The sequence below is a fragment of the Periplaneta americana genome, chromosome 16 (genome assembly GCF_040183065.1).
Source record: "Periplaneta americana isolate PAMFEO1 chromosome 16, P.americana_PAMFEO1_priV1, whole genome shotgun sequence".
Classification (NCBI taxonomy): domain Eukaryota; kingdom Metazoa; phylum Arthropoda; class Insecta; order Blattodea; family Blattidae; genus Periplaneta; species Periplaneta americana.
The window spans coordinates 166,000,618-166,018,924 of NC_091132.1; the positions used below are offsets into that span (position 1 = coordinate 166,000,618).

Here is an 18,307-nt window from a genome sequence, read left to right on the forward strand (position 1 = left end):
ACTGTGCTGGGATAGAGCCCGCAACTTCGAGCACAGAAGGCTATACCGACTACGCTACTCAGGCCAACTTGTAAATGTTTGTGACTCAGAAACAAATTGTGAATATATAAACTAATTTCTCATTATTCCATTTTTACTATCTCCTCCAATCCCTCCCCGAAAAAAAATCCTGCGTCAGCCCCTGTTTCCACGCTATATCCTGAGGAATGTGACACAGCCTTCTTGAAGCATTTACTATAACCGTTCAATTTAAGAGAGCTGTGATTATGGGTGTGGTGAAGTGCGCTGACTCTTTGTACTGTATTGTTTTTGGATTTTCTGTGTGTTTATTCTGTATTTGACCCTTACTTTCACCTTCACATTCTACATCAATCTTTTTAAATTTAAACTGACTGCTAACTTAAGTAACTTCGTTATTGTTCGTACTGGAACGCTGTTTGTACTTATGTTGTATGTGTGCTTGTTAGTTTAGAAAAGTTTTAGCTGTAACGATCAGATTGATAAAAAAAAAAGAAAAAGAAAGATGCTGTAGTGAGGTAACAAAAGTAGTAATTCAGTTCTGGGTATGTTTTGTAAAATTGACATCATAATGTTATACTTATTATTAATTACCAAGACAATTTACATCTGAGTGAAGAAGCCCCGTGTGAATTCATTCACAACACTGCTTCAGGTAACATGGAGGCTTTGGAGCGACACTGGGAGGTAGGTGAATAATACTTTTGGGGAAATTTCAGTATACTGATTCCTTAGTGACAATTAGGCCTATATCTTAAAATATTAAAGAGAGCAGATGTGTCTGTGTTTGTCGAATGCGCACCATCATGCTTTCGAAAAGGCACTTTTCAGTGTCAATAATTTATTTTGTGTGCACAAGGTTGAAATTTTGAAGTAAGAGGGAAAGAAAGGAATCCGTGTTCTGAAATGTATCCGCGAAGTGGTATTTGGTGAGATGAGGCCGAGGATTCGCTATAGATTACCTGATATTCGAGTATTACATTTTATGTGTATAATTCCAGCACAAGTAATGGATATTTCTATGAATAAAATTGGACTTATGGTTTAGGAGAATTCCCTATATATATATATATATATATATATATATATGCATACCGAAAGCCACTTTTTCCTTGCCAGGGATGATAAAAAGGTTATATCCATGAAACTATGGTATCGTAAAACGGGTGAATAGAGATGAAATGTTACTGTTTTTTAATTTTTTGTGTCAAAGAGTAAATACAAGGTGAGCCAATGAAACGGGCGATTTTCATATTCGTGTCTTTTCGGCTGTTGTCGGGTATTTTACATGCAACAATCTATTCTTCATTCGATAGCATTTGTTTATAATGGATCGTTGGATGGGTGAACAACGTGCTTTTGCTATTAAGACATATAACAAAAATTGTAATAGTTTCATTGTTGCACAACGGCAGGCATTAAAAGATGCTGATAAAGTAAATCGCATGACTTTTTGCCAACAATTCTTTGGTCTAAATGTTAATGAAGACACTGTCCACAATATCATGATGAGTGATGAAGCTCATTTTCATCTTTCTGAATACCTACGCCAATAAAGAAATCTTTCGATACTGGTCACCAACTAACCTTTATGAAATGCATGAGGAACCATTACACAGTTTCAAAGTCACAGTTTGTTGTGCAATAGCGTCATTTGGAATGATCGGTCCTTATTCCTTTGAGGACGATAATGGGACATCTGTTACTGCAACATCACAGATGTTTATTTCCAAACCACATTGTCTCAAGATATGGAGACATTTCATGGCCTGCGAAATCTCCAGATCTGACAGCATGCTTTTTTTTCTTATGTGGATATTTCAAGAGTATGGTCTCCAAACTCCACCTCCACAGAACATCGAAGAACTCAAAGAAAAAATTCGCCATGAAATTGCTCAAATTCCTGAGGACATGTTGCGTCGTGTAGTGGGGAACATATAGAGTTGAGCTTAAACGATATTTTCAAGTATCTGTGGCAACTGTGACTATAACAATTAAATATCTGTGACTTTTATCGGTGATTTTGTCACACCGATATTTTATATCGATAAGTAAGCACAATATGCATGAATTAGACCGATATTTTGTCACACCGATAAAAATTAACAGAAAATATTGACGAACAGTGCAATGTGAATACGCTTTCTCTATATACGCCACACATCAGTGGTTTATATGCGAAAATCCAACAAATAATGTACATGTACCATTAACAAATAAATACATTTTTTTAAGTCCTGCATTAACATAATATTGAGTCAGAATAAAAGTTAACGAAACATAAGTATTCGGAAAAAACGATGGAAAATAATTACAAAAAAAAACAGTTGTTCAGACAGGATTTTACACAAGATAAAGTATTGGTAACCAATGGTATTATTATTATTATTTAAATCGTGTAATCACTATATCATTTATAATAATATGGTGAAACTAGCGCTGAAGTAGTTTCGGCTATTTCGGATGTGAAAATTGTTGCATTTATAAGGATTTTTTTTTGTGGAGAGACAGTTGCTCCGGTTAAACTAGCGCTGAGGTAGTTTCGGTGTTTTCGGAAGTGAAAATCGTTGAATTTGATTTTTTGTGGAGATGGAGTTGATCATATATCCAAGGCATAACAAAGCCTAAACTAACCAAACCTAACCTGTCACAGATTCGTATATGCAAGGTGTATAAGGGGAATACGAAGGAAACTACCTCAAGGTTAGTTTAGCCAAATAAGTTGCCCATCATATTAGCCAGTTTTGTCTCGTTCGGTTTTATTCTATAAGTACTGTTGTCGGCTTGTGAGAAATGCTTCGAAAGTTCGGAAGAGCATAACGTTCAGTGACACGGAGTGAATTAACATGATTTACGTTTGATACCCCTTATTTTCAAATGTAATTAATTATCCCATTTATGTGTAAGTGTAGGCCTATTTTAAAAGTGTGCAAGGGCAATGAGAACGATTTGATGCAGCAGTGTCTGCTAGATGTCAGATCTTTTTGAAGTTTATAAAATTGACAATTTTTACTAACTACCCCATATTATTATATTTAAAAGTTGAAAATTACTTGTAAGTTGATGAGTTTAACAATATCTAGATAAATATCACCAAATATCAAGTTTAGAACATTGATTAGGCCTATTAAATGGGGTGAAATAACACCCCACACGAGTACCAATGTTAGCAAGCACTGTGCGATTTCCTAAGAGTTAATAACCATAAACAACATACCGGTAATGAACTTATTACAAATAATTTTATTTTAAGTTTAATTATTTTAATTAATATTAAGATGCTCTGTTCGTGTTAGAGCTATACATTAAAACTGGATCATACATAAATGAGAGAAGTACAGGTAAAGTTATTAAAATAATGTTGTAGGCTCCTGTAACTATTCTGTTTGTAATTAATAGTATAACTAAAAAAAATATTGTTACTGCGTAAAAATTGAGTGGAAAATACTTATACATTAATATAAATTCACAGTAAGTTAATATGAAAATGTGAAGATCTCGGGGAATACATAAAATATTTATAAAACATATATACAGACTAAATATGAAAACAAAATGTCAGATTCATGATTATATTATTATAATGCCGCTAATAACTTTGCAACACATCACTTTGAAAAAAATAATATTGAACAAAATATCACGAAAAAGTAATCAAATACCGCCCTATTGCTGTTATTGTATCATGCGCATGCGCAAACCCACGACGTAGAGGAGAAAATATCAGTCACAGACGTTGCAACTGTCACAGAGTACTGAATACGGAGCAGATTTCGATAGCGATATTTTGTCACAGATATTTCGCGTCATCAGTCACATCTGTGACAAAAAAAATACCTGTGACAAAATATCAGTTTGCGAAATATCGGTCATCTCTAGGAACATACAACTTAGACTTGAAGAATGTGTGCAACGAAATGGGTCCCACCTACGGGATGTAGTGTTCAGAAAATAGGAATTTTATGAGGTACAGGTAAATGCTATTGTGTACACTGTAAATGTAAAGTGAAAGTTTTGTTTCATAGTAATCTGTGTAATAATCATTAATGTTTTAAACTCGCCCGTTTCATTGGCTCACCTTGTATAAGAATAACAATAACAGCAACAACAACAACAACAACAACAATAATAATAATAATATTTATTTGTGCACTCGTTATGAATAAAAACATAAACTCTCTGATTGTTATATTTAATCTTTGATATAAAGCAATAAAAAATAGTAAAAATTCTTTCTTATTCACCCTTGCGTCCTTATTTGCCGCATTTTACGGTAATATGTTTCCTAAAATTTCGTTTACCCTCACCGTGCAACCTTCAACGGGAAAATGATGCAGTTAAAGTCGACGGAAGAACGTTTGGCTAAGAAATTATGTGTTTACAGAACTATTCTTTTCGTTGCGAACTTCCTAGCTATTAGGACTCAAGTGTACAGTACAGGAGGACAGCTAGTGGCGATTAATAGGGTTAGTGGGTTATTTTACGACGCCATATCAACATCTCAGGTTATTTAGCGTCTGAATGAAATAAAGGTGACAATGCCAGTGAAATGAACCCGGAGTCGAGCACCGATAGTCACCGAGCATTTGCTCATATTGGGTTGAGGGAAAACCTCGGAAAAAACCTCAACCGCGTAACAGTTCATTGTCCAAGGATTATGATTTCTTGTAAACACATGCTACGCGTGATTTAAATGTTTGAAGCAAACTCTCATAGTTATCTTTCTTTTTTGCCTTGTGTTTCGAGTGATGATAGGCCTATGTCTATGTGCCTCTCTCAATTAATGCTTTTGAAATCGGACGTGTCGAAGACTCCTGTTGCTTTCGCACCTCGTTCTTATATGTTGAATGTTTGTTATGAATCATTGGGAACGCAATTCCACACTATTCACACCAGAGGTCTACATCGGACGTTTTCACTCGAGCGCCAAGTAGTTCATAGCATAATCCGATAGGTAGCGCACATGCATGATGGGTAAAATTGTCGCGAGCGATAAATCCTCGAGCGGTATAAGCCGAGCGTTAGGCATTCGTTCTTGTTACAGTGATGAACTGTGTAGTAACATCATAGATGTTTATCATTTCAAAACTTTGCAGTGTTTCACTAACCTCTCCATAGTACAACTACAAAACTTGCTTTAAAATGTAATATAAATGTTGTAAGTAAATATTTTTTTTTTCTAAACAGGACTGATTTTGTTTTTGCCACATCTGATAGATGTTATTGGATGTAAATGTAATTATCATAAACAGAAAACACAATCACGATAATGCAAGAACCGTATCAAGTTTTCTAGTAATAATAATAATAATAATAATAATAATCTCTAATAATTAGTGTATCAATCTTTGCGTCTGTAAATGTTGTGCAGCATGATTACTCGTTATATTATATTTTCTGCGACGTTATCTCTGTACTAATATTGTTATTAATCTACTGCTATATCAATAATATTTTGTAAAACGTTTCTACATTGTCGCAGTATATAGGCGGAACACTATGTATGGACCTATCATATTATATATGTGGTAAATCAAATATTGAATAATTATTAATTAGCAATAATAACTGTATATATCGATGTTTTTCATACTATTTTATTTATAACTTCATGTTACTGTTTTGGTACGTTCCATTGAGTGTTCCATTAGACGTTTGTCATAAACGCAGAAAATAAAGCCTTATTTTTAACGTGTGGGCAAAACATATGTGTGTTTTATCTGTCTCCTTCTGTAGAAGGTAAGATATGTCGGTGAGATGACCTTGTACTGTGCTTCTATTTACTACGAGCGTATCATGACCGATCTTATGTCGCTCGAGGATGCGACATTCGACCGAGGTCAAGCGAGCGATTTAACTCCAGTGCAGCACTCTGATTCACACCTATTTTACACCTCTCGCTTCATGAAGTCTTAAACATTATCAATAATGTCTAGGTTCTGGTTATCCAATGTTTTCCATTTTAACTTAGAAAATACTATAAAATCATTACGAACGAAAGTATGAGTTTTAGGATCCATGTTTGTTCGATTTTTTTTTTTTTTTTTTTTTTTCCTGTTTGGTGTATACTATCTTCTCTCAAAACTTGGAACACTTTTTTTTAACACCATGTATACAGGATCAATATGAAAGATACAGACACACAAGATACAGAAACATGTACTCAATACACAACTGAATTTCAACTCTCTATGCACTTCGACATCATAATAAATAACACGATGGCATCCCCACCATCCGCCATTGCCACAACTCTAAAAGACAGCAGTCGAGAAAACACAAGCATGAAGCATTACTAAGTCCACTAGGACGACACAAAACGCTTTTAAACTGTCGTACAGCGTAATTAAGGTTCATTAACTTTTAGTGTACTGTATCACTATGAAGTTTAGGAGCTTTTAAGTTTAAAACCTTCTTCACATAAAAAATAATCATTAATACGGAAATCAGAGAGGACCTCGGGATGTTTGCCATTACTGTCGGAATAGAACGGCTATAAACACATTGAAAGTAAATGGAATTTCCCAATAAATTTTTAAATATTTATTTCATCAATCTTTCTTCACATCATGGCGGATTAGATATGTTCCAGTTCTTTTTTTTTAATTTCAATACGACGCTGTATCAACATCTAGGTTATTTAGCGTCTGAATGAAACGAAGGTGATAATGCCGGTGAAATGAGTCAGGGGTCCAGCACCAAAAGTTACCCAGCATTTGCTCGTATTGAGTTGAGGGAAAACTCCGGAAAAAACCTCAACCAGGTAACTTGCCCCGGCCGGGATTCGGACCCGGGCCACCTGGTTTCGCGGCCAGATGCGCTGACCGTTACTCCACAGGTGTGGACTCCACTTCTAAATCCGCCATCACTCTCTATATAATTATTACAAAAAATAATACATGTTGAACCTATGAGTGTCATCATCCATTCACAGTAATAATAATAATAATAATATTATTATTATTATTATTATTATTATTATTATTATTATTATTATTATTATTATTATTATTATTATTAAGTCTAGCCCTTGTATTTGAAATTCTTACTTTAACTTTTTCATTTCTATGTTCATCTCTTAAAATTATTCTGTTAACTTCATTGACTACTTTTCATAGTTTCCTATCGTGTCCAACTGTTCAACATTTATAATTCCAGTCCACACCTGTGGAGTAACGGTCAGCGCGTCTGGCCGCAAAACCAGGTGGCCTGGGTTCGATTCCCGGTCGGGGCAAGTTACTTGGTTGAGGTTTTTTCCGGGGTTTTCCTTCAATCCAAGAAGAGCAAATGCTGGGTAAGTTTCGGTGCTGGACCCCGGACTCATTTCATCGGCATTATCACCTTCATCTCATTCAGACGCTAAATAACCTAAGCTGTTGATAAAGCGTCGTAAAATAACCTACTAAAAAAAATTATACTTCCATATCTGTTCGAGCTTTGACTTTCTCTTCCCATCTAATTTTAACTCTAAAAAGACATTTTCCTAATTTATGCACATTGCTAGCGTTTAGGGGACCATTCATTTTTTTATAAGCTACTATAACGTTTATTTGTAGAAATTTTTTATCCACCCTAGCGTTTCTCAAATCATTCGTTGCCTGACACTTTAATCCAATATGCATTGTCTTCCACTAGTCCACATGAGGCACATTTATCCTTCTCTACGTTCCCTCCTTATTCTTGAGTCTCCAGATAGCTAATCTCCACCATGCCATTCCTGTTCTCTCTTCCCTTGAATTTAGTCTAATATATCTTACTGTTCCCAAAACTGTTTAACCTCCCTATAGTGTTTTAGTGATCCTAGGTCTATAATATTACTAAAAATATTTTGCTTCGAAATTTCGTTTGCCCTCTCTTTTACTATTCTTCCAATAGTTTTCGTTCTCTCCATAGCCAATTTAGACCTAAGTTTTGAAATATAAATCAATGGGAAATGTGGACATAGGCAGGATTGGAAATAGTGGAACAGGTATTGATATTTTAAGCACCAATCAAAATAAAACCTAGACTCAAATTTATTCGTCACCACGTCACAACTTTCACGCTTTACATATTAAGATTTGATATTGCATTTTCAGGGTTTTGAAATAAACTCTGTCCTATAATGTTCTTCTTCTATGAACTGTTAACATGAAATAATTGATAATAAATTAATGTTTACAGATTAATTGAAACAACTTAGCCACATCAGTGAGAGCCTCACCCGCAATAGAAATGGCCATGAGAGAGGAAGCTGTAAGTATCTGACTCAGACAAGACACAAGAATGTTTAGCCCAGTAATATTATCTTGCATTTTGTAACTAACAATTAGCTACTGTTAAGAGAAAACATTATAGAACTATAAAGTCTTCAAGATCAGTGGAGAGATAGGCCGAGGTCAACATTCAAGTCTTTTTTTGATCTTAGAAGTGTGTCACATATCAGACGACTTTTAATAAACAAAAGTCTGCCAAAATTCAGCCAGTGTTGCAATTTTTGCTTTACTACTTATTCCGATATAAATATATCGAATTCTTCAATATTTAAGGCAATATTACACTGCACGGAATTGTAAAATAATTATATACAGTGCCAGTGAAAAACATAGAGCCATATTGAAAGATAGTAAAGTAACACACATAATAACAACATACAAATTATTGTTTTATTAATGCAGTCATTTTATATAATGTACAAGACAACATAAACTAAACGTAATGACCTTTATTTGCATTAATATTTATAATACAAAATATCTGTACTATGTACGTATAATGTACCAGGTCAAAATAATAGAGCCACTTGCTACAAAATAGGAAAAATTACTCCAACATGTCTGAATTTAATATTTGGTTGGATATCCTTTACTCTTCAAACAGCACGACATCTTTTACCCACAAAGTCTACTAACTTCTGACAAATACCTACTGGAAGTGAGTACCAAGCATTTTGGATTGCTTCCCACAGTTGGTTCAGATTTGTGGCCTTTGGACGATCAATTCTTTTGTCAACAATATCCCACAGATTTTCAATAGGATTTAGGTCAGGGCTTTGCGGTGGCCACTCCAAGACACGAACATTTTCCGTTCTAAGGAAGTTTTGTACTACTCCAGCAGTATGCTTCGGATCGTTGTCATGCATGAATTGCCATACCATGGCATATTTTCTTCGGCATAAGGTGACATAACATCTTTCAAAATACCTTTATACATTTCCTTATCCATTATATTGTATTGTATTGTATTGTAACATTCCATGGTATTCATACATTGCTTACAGCAAGAATATGGAATAAGTAAAAAAATGTAATACTATTATAAAATCTTAATTTATAGTCACAGTCTAGATGAAATATATACAGACGAGATTTACAATATAGTCTACTAGTACAACACATAGTTTTAGTATCAATTTCATGAAGTGTTATTGAATGTCATGAATTCACCTACAGAATAGAAGGCGTGGGAAATTGGGTACTTCTTTAATTTGGCCCTAAATAATTTTATGTTTTGAGTTTCATTTTTTATATCGATAGGGAAGCTATTAAAAATTTTTACTGCCATATAACGCACTCCTTTTTGATAGCACGATAGACTTGCCGATGGAGTATGAAAGTTATTTTTTTGACGTGTATTTATGCTATGAACTGTTGAATTAGTTACAAAGTTTTCACGATTACATACGAGGAAGACTATTAATGAAAAGATATACTGACAAGTCATGGGCATTATTTGTAGTTTTTTGAAAATAGTCCTACATGATTCCCTAGATTTGGCACCTACTATTATTCTAATTATTCTTTTTTGTAATAGAAATATATTGTTACTATCTGTGGAATTTCCCCAGAATATTATTCCAAAACTCATTACCAAGTGGAAGTATGCAAAGTATATTGTTTTTAAGGTATTGATATTTACTATCTTTTGCATAGATCTAATAGCAAAACAAGCTGAATTTAGTTTGGGGGTAATTTCTTTAATATGATTTTTCCAATTTAACACATCATCGATTTTTAAGCGAAGAAATTTGGTTGTTGTTTCTAATAAGGATCTGTTATTAATTATTACGCTAGAAATTTGCGAGGTTGAATTTGGACAGGATTAAAATTGAATTATGTTAGTTTTGTTACAATTTAATACCAATGTATTGACTGAGAACCAGTCACATATTTTGAAGAGAATTTCCTGTGTTGAAGGTTGGAATGTGTTGGAGTTATTGGCTGTAATTACTATACTTGTGTCATCTGCAAATAATATGGGATGACCTACATCTTTTATTAGGTGGGCAAGATCATTTATAAACGCATCTGCCATTGATGCGAAATATGGGACCGACACCGAACCATGAAAAACATCCCCATACCATAATGTTAACACCTCCATGTTTGATAGTTTTTATGGTGTATTTATGATTATTTTCCTGCTTTGGTGGCTGCCTTATGTACACTTTCCCATCAGAGGTGAATCTGTTAAACTTAGATTCGTCTGACCACAAAACATTACGACACAAACGATCATCTTTATCCTTGTGTCTCTTAGCAAATGCCAATCTCTTTTTGATATTTTGTTTGGACACACGAGGCTTGTGTTTGGCTAGTCGACCATTGAGTTTCACATCACACACAGCCGTCGTCTTACAGTCGATGTTCATACATTCAGACTGTTCTCATTTGATGATAACTCTTTCAACCGTGGTGCAGTTAAGAAAGATTCCTTTTTAACTGCTCTAGCTATCAGTCGATCTTGGTGCAGAGAACTTTTTCGTGGTCTTTAGCTTTAGTTTGTTTCGATTGTTTTATTGAGTTCTGTACGCGTTTACGGCAAACATTTAGTTGCTTTGCAATTTGATTCATATTGATACCTTTTTGCTACAAACAAAACAATACAGCGTTGATCTTCATTTGTATGTTTTGTTCTCCCCATCTGCATAAAAATATGTTCTGAGTTGAAAAATATACCTAATACACTGTATATAGCATGGATGCACGGTAATAAAAAAAAGTGGCTATTCAAAAACACTAGTATATTTACATGACATTACGTAGCTCTATTTTTTTTAACATTCTATGTTTACCTTCCTATCTTCTGTGCTGCCTCAGACACGCAACTATTATTCTAGGACGTCAGGGTGGTGTATAGATGTTTACTACTACACGAACTAATAACAAATGCTGCGCAGAACTGTGTATGTATGGTACAAGTAGGTAGACGCCAGCCTCTTTATCTCCAGACGAGCATGGCGCTATTTTTTGGCCTGTATATACCACATGTCACTAGTCGCATTACATCTATGACTTCATAAACAGAGTATATATGTCAAAGTAATGAGTCTAAAGCATCTTACACAGATACTGCTTGTGTTTTCTTTATTTACAGGATTACGAGAAGACAGATGGAGCCTGCAGGATTGAAGGGTATATGTATGAAGTCAAAATGGCTGGACTTCTCTTCCTTAGACTAGTCCTTAAGAGAAAGAGCTTCCATATTGCCTCCAATATGGATGCGGCTGGAAAGTTCGATGATTTAGTGCTGAGCATTGATGGTAAAGCAGTTTTTGTACAGTTGAAACATAAGCTAGGGGCACAGATCTCAGCAGAAAATAGATTATACACAGTACGCAGAATCTTCGCAATGGAGAAGCACTATAGGTCTTACTACAATCTCAAGAAGAATTGGGAAGAGAAAACTGATCTACAACAGTGGGGTCCATTCCGCGATGTGCAGTTTGTTGTTTACACAAATGCTGTTGTGGCTGCAGGTGAAGCTGTTGATACTGACGTCCAGACTGTTCTTATGACAGAAGGAAAATGCTTACGTTTCTCTGAAAGTGACTTCCCCGAATTAAAGAACGAGCCTGACTTCAAACAGTTCCTCCATCAGTTCAGATTATACACGGAACAAGCAAGTCAGGAGAAGCTTGATTCCTTAATCAGAACTGAACTTCGTAGGGCTTTGGGGACGGATTCTCAGTTCGAGAAATTTCTGACGAATATAACGAACTGGATGGAAGGCCCTGGTTCTTACCTCACGGAAAATGTTGAATTTTGGAAGAACATAGTGAAATGCAGTGTCGATGACTTAAACAAAGCAAAAATAGATCATGTCGCAAAATTTAATCTGCAATTTCATGACAGAGAGTTAAGCTTATTTAGACAGCAGTTACCAGAGGGCGGAGGACTTCTGAGTGTTCAGAATTCTAACGTTCTCACTTGTCTCAAAGTTCACCAAAGTATTGATAAGAAGATTCTGGTAGATGCCAGTGTGCTGGAAGATAGAAAGAGTGAAGTGTTGGGCTTGTGGGGTAAGTGGCCTGGATGTGATATACTTGTGATTGATGGCTGGGTTGAGGCAATAGAAAACATCGTCCACAATTTAGGTTCAGGAAAGACCCTTGTTGTGATTCAGGACAGTGAGAAGGGGAGGGAATTAAATTCTCTCAGTCACAAAGACGACTTTCGTTTTGGGCAACTGAATGAGGAATCAAAGAAACAAATATTAGATTGCAAAATAAATTTCCAAGGTGAGTCCATGAAACTTAACAGATTGATTGACGACACAGCAGTGAGTGAAATAGCGAACGTTGAAATTGTAACTCAGATCCTCTCTGGAGTTGTAGAAAGCATTGGAGATAAACTGACTCAACAAAATGAACAGTATGTACCTCGTCAGTTTTGTAATAGATCACATGTGAGTGAGACAATCTTTTCTGATGATAGAGAGTCCTTAGTTGTAAGTGGAATATCACTACAGGCTCTGAGGCAAATAGTCCAGCATAGGAAGAAAGTAGAGATATTTGATGAAGCGAAACCTTCGGAGGAAGGTGTGTGTCGCTGTTTTGTAATTCGAGGAAGAGAGGATTTCGAGAAGGCCAAAAACATATTTGAAAGAATCCATTGGCTTCATAAAGAAGAAACGGGTTTTATTTGGAAAGAGTCCAGTGGCAGTATGTCCTATATTAAGTCTCACTTAATGGATGTTACATCGATCAGTAGCTTGCAGGAAGTGATGCTGCTCTCTGACAAGGTCAAGTTGCTTGTGGATCACCCTGGAATGGGAAAATCAACAGAAATTGTGAATTTAGCTCAGGAATTCAAGCGACTTGAACCTGCATGTTGGGTGATCACTGTAGTTCTGAATGAGCACACTGATTACTTGAGTAACTCTGGAGATTCAGCAGTTGAACTTCTTTTACAGGCAGGAAAGTTCACGAGTGACTTCGCTACATCACTGTTCAAACACGAGTTATATCATCGTGGCAATATTGTGATTCTGATAGACGGGTTTGATGAAATCAGCCCAGATTATGCAGAGAAGGTGTTGCACATGTTAAGACAACTTATCATGGAATGTAAATTGAAACAGCTTTGGATCACTTCTCGTTCTTTAATGAAGGACACTCTTGAGGAAAAGTTCACCTATCTTTCATTTGAATTACAGCCTTTCACAAAACAGGATCAACGTGATTTTCTTGTTAAGTTTTGGAATAATATAAATGGTGGTCTGTATGACTTAGACATATTTATTGCCAAATTGTTGGAAGTGACAGGGAATTCGTTAAATGATAAACTTAGCCAATTCACAGAAATTCCTCTGCAGACTTTCATGTTGGCTGAAGTATTTCGTAGTGAAGCTTCTCAATTTTGTCAATCAGGTGAGATGAAGTTTGACCGCAAATTGGATTTATTGGACCTGTATAACAGATTCGTGGATAGGAAATGGAATATCTTTGTTCATGAAAAGGGGCGATTAGATGTACAGGTAACAAATCTGGTGCAGCGTCGGTCACTGCAGCTGCAGAGGGAAGAATATGAGGAAGACCATATGGCGTGTGCCGTGCATTCCTTGCTGAAGACTGAAGACTTTAACAAATTACATTTCTCCAAGGCTGTTATGAGACGAGTTGAAGATTTCCAGGATCGATTTAGGAATGGAAATGAGAAGAGTGGAATTGTTGTTCAAATTGTAAATTCCACAGCAATGTTCATTCACAGGACGTTTCTAGAGTTCTTTGCCGCGAAGTGGTTCGCAAAATATTTCAAAGATGAAAGAGAATATATAGAAGAGATATTATTTAGAGAAGAGTTCGTAATTATGAGAGAATTTTTTTATAGGATTCTAGCAGAAGGATATGAATTGCATACTGCCATTCTAAATGAAGACAAAGATTATGTTCCCAAATTGTTGTCTTCCCCTGAATGTGATGTGAATGAAAAGGATCAGGGTGGGAGGACACCCTTGCACTTGGGAGTTATCAGTCACACTGAAAGTCATGATTTTTCACCAAATATAGTAATGTGTGAAATCCTGGAGCTATTATTGCAGAATCATTGTGATTGTAGAGCGGAAGAGGGAGTGTTCCACTGGCGACCTCTGACACTTGCTGACAAGATACAATCGTGGTCAGCTGTTGACATGCTACTGGTTAGTGATGCTGATAGTAGTGATATGATATTCACTATGGAATTGATCAAGGGTGAAGAGGGTAATGAGTTTTTGTGCAGAGTTTTGAAAATTGTTGCATTACAGGGATATATAAATATTGCGGAATTGATGTTCAAATGTGGCATATTGATGAATCATCCCATTGAAGTATCCATGTATTATGACTGTTTTGAGCCAGGTATTACTGCCACAATGTTACACATAGCCTCTTTTGCGGGACAAATAAAGCTGGTCGAATTTTTCCTCGAGGCTGAAAAAAAACTGTATCATCTAGAAACTGAACACATTTTGGCAATTATTATCAAAGAGCGTTTAGAAACAAAAGACTCTAATTACAGAACACCTTTGTCATGGGCTGCACACAAAGGTGATCAAGAAATGGTGAGGTTACTAGTAGAGAAAGGTGCAGATGTTAATAGTGGCGATATGTTGGAACAAACTCCTTTGCATTATGCAATTCGTGGTCGCAATATCAACGTCGTTAAGTTGTTAATACAAAGTGGCGCTAATGTTAATGCATGTAACAAACATAATGAAAGTCCTTTATTCGCTGCTGCAATACAAGATGATGTGCATATTGTGACACTCCTATTGAATAAAGGCGCTGATGTGAATGTATCTAATCAGTTTGATGCAAATCCAATATCCGTTGCTGCAGGAAATGGTAATTTAGATATTGTGAGACTCCTAGTGGATAAAGGCGCTGATGTTAATGCTTGTGACAAGATTGGTGGAACTCCAATATTCTGTGCTGCTTTGGCACAAAATGTGGATGTTGTGAGACTCCTAATAGATAAAGGCGCTGATGTTAATGCATGTAACCGTATTGGTGAAACTCCAATATTCTGTGCTGCAGCAAGTGGTAATTTAGATATTGTGAGACTTCTAATGGATAAAGGCGCTGATGTTAATGCACGTAACATATTTGCTGAAAATCTAATATTCGCTGCTATAGTAGGACGAAATGTGGATATTGTGAGACTCCTAATACATAAAGGCGCTGATGTTAATGCATGTAACAGTAATGATGAAAGTGCAATATTCGCTGCTGCAGGAAGGGGTAATTTTGATATTGTGAGATTACTAATTGATAAAGGCGCTGATGTTAATGCATGTAACCAGTATGGTGAAAATCTAATATTCGCTGCTGCAGAAATAGGACAAGTGCATATTGTGGAACTCCTAATGGATAAAGGCACTGATGTTAATGCATGTAACAAAAATGATGAAAGTGCAATATTCGCTGCTGCAGAAAGTGGTAATTTAGATACTGTGAGATTACTAATCAATAAAGGCGCTGATGTTAATAAATGTAACAAGTATGGTGAAAGTCCAATATTCGCTGCTGCAAAAAGAACGAATGTGGAGATTGTGAGATTCATAATGGATAAAGGCGCTGATGTTAATGCATGTAACAATATTGGTGAAAGTCTAATATTCGCTGCTGCAAAAGGCGGTAGTGTGGATATTCTGAGACTCCTAATGGATAAAGGCGCTGATATTAATGCATGTAACAATATTGGTGAAAGTCCAATATTCGCTGCTGCAGAAGGAGGTAATATGGATATTATGAGACTCCTAATGGATAAAGGTGCTGATGTTAATGCATGTAACAATATTGGTGAAGGTCTAATATTCGCTGCTGTAAAAGGAAAAAATGTGGATATTGTGAGACTCCTAATGGATAAAGGCGCTGATATTAATGCATGTAACAATATTGGTGAAAGTCCAATATTCGCTGCTGCAGAAGGAGGTAATATGGATATTATGAGACTCCTAATGGATAAAGGCGCTGATGTTAATGCATGTAACAATATTGGTGAAGGTCTAATATTCGCTGCTGTAAAAGGAGAAAATGTGGATATTGTGAGACTCCTAATGGATAAAGGCGCTGATGTTAATGCATGTAACAATATTGGTGAAGGTCTAATATTCGCTGCTGTAAAAGGAGAAAATGTGGATATTGTGACACTCCTAATGGATGAGGGGGCTGATGTTAATGCATGTAACGATATTGGTGAAAGTCTAATATTCGCCGCTGTAAAAGGAGGAAGTGTGGATATTGTGAGACTCCTAATGGATAAAGGCGCTGATGTTAATGCATGTAACCATATTGATGAAAGTCTAATATTCGCTGCTGTAAAAGCAGGAACTGTGGATATTGTGAGATTCCTAATGAATAATGGCTCTGATGTTAAAGAATGTAACCAGAATGGTGACAGTCCATTGTCAATTGCAATAAGAATGGGTTACCTAGATATTGTAGATCTCATAATTAATGAAAGTGCTAATGTTTATTGACGTAACAATTAAGATGATTTTCCATTGTTGTAGGAGTGTATGCAGAGATGGAAAAATGTACGACAAATCAGTACTTTTGGAAAAGTTCCGAGAAACGGTTACAAAAGAGAGCAGCAATTTCGAAACATCGTGTTTCAAAATTACATTCAGAGTTCCTGATAGATGATTTCTCATGAGAACCAGAGTACTCCACATACCTCCCATTGTCTTTCTGTCGAAACACTCCAGGTTCTTTCTCAGAGACCAGAGCTATTCCAGCCACAGGTGCGTGTATTGGGGAGAGCATGGAATTTTTAATTGCAATGAATTTCTGAAAGTTACTGATAGAATATTTCTAATGGGAACCAGAGTACTGTACAGTAATGGCAAAAAAACCGGACCGACCCTTATAGCTGATTTCAGAGCCTTGTTCACTCCAGAGCACGATAGACTGGTAACTAAGACTTTCGTGTTTCGAATCCTGCCTGGGAAGGAAACTTTTTTTTTTTTCTTATTCAAATTTATTCCCAATACTTTTATATTGCAGTGATATTTTACTATTTAATTAACTTATTATTCCCAGAACATGAATTTTACCAGCAATCGAAAAGTATTGGGTATAAATTTGAATAAGGAACAAAAAAAAAAGCTTCCTTCCCAGGCAGGATACGAACTACGAAAGTCCTAGTTACCAGTGTATCATGCTCTGGAGTGAACAAGGCTCTGAAGTTAGCTTCAAGGTTCGGTCCGGTTTTTTTTTTTGCCACTACTGTATATACCTTCCATGCTTTTTTTTTTTTTTTTTTTTTTTTTTTTTGTCGAAACAATCCAGATACTTTCTCAGACACAAGAGCTGTTCCAGCGAATGTGTTCACAGTTGCGTGTGTTGTGGAGAGCATGGAATTTTTAACTGCAATGCATTTCCGGTGTTTGTTTGAGTAATGAAACAATAACTTCGAATAATCAACTTCATTCATATTCTTTTCTATTTATGTTGCAACTGGAATGAGTACTATTTTCAATTGTAAGATTATTTTGTCTGTTGTAGTCCAAAGTCATTCTTAAGTTATGTATCCGGTGGGAAAAAAAAATTATAAAACTATATTTCTTATTTCTGAATCAGCGTTACTTGCCCCTTCATCCACTAACTTATCACTGGGGGGAAAAGGGAGGAAATTCATTGGATGACACAGATTGAGAGTTACTGCTGAGATATCACAAGACAACTGGCAGACAACCAGGCCTGTGGACGGAAATGTATGATGCTGTATTGTGTAGTAAATTTTGTATCATACAACTTTGCAAAGGTAGCCAAACTAACCTCAGTGTTTGTTACAAATAAAATGTTGAAACATTAATAGAGATTAATGTCGCATAGTATTAATATCGATTATTTAATAGAAGAGATGATGCAATAATAAAATTATTATATTTTGTAGTTTGTTCTTATAAATTACTGCACATATACCCGACTAGAACAGCTGTCATCATTCCATAACATACTGGGATTTTTTTACAACTAATTCCGGAATAACCTAACAGCTGATTGTTACGTTATGTCAGATGCTTTCTGCCATTTCGGAATTGT

General features: G+C 35.8%; 2 protein-coding genes across 2 annotated transcripts in view; both read left to right on the top strand.

Moving 5' to 3' along the window:
- Nucleotides 1–18,307, top strand: part of LOC138691789 (gastrula zinc finger protein XlCGF17.1-like) — a 103,027-nt gene that overhangs the window by 81,197 nt on the left and 3,523 nt on the right. The window lies entirely within an intron of this gene.
- On the top strand, nucleotides 184–18,157 carry LOC138691788 (uncharacterized). The gene is made up of 3 exons (XM_069814182.1): nucleotides 184–705; nucleotides 8,182–8,253; nucleotides 11,374–18,157. The coding sequence occupies exons 2-3, from the start codon at nucleotides 8,233–8,235 to the stop codon at nucleotides 16,738–16,740; spliced, it is 5,388 nt and encodes a 1,795-aa protein (XP_069670283.1). The 5' UTR covers nucleotides 184–705; nucleotides 8,182–8,232; the 3' UTR covers nucleotides 16,741–18,157.

Bases quoted from the DNA above. Each gene is read 5' to 3' on its own strand.
- LOC138691788 (XM_069814182.1), top strand. From the start codon at position 8,233: ATGGCCATGAGAGAGGAAGCT. The intron at 8,254-11,373 runs GTAAGTATCTGA...CTTTATTTACAG, and splicing joins TGGCCATGAGAGAGGAAGCT to GATTACGAGAAGACAGATGG.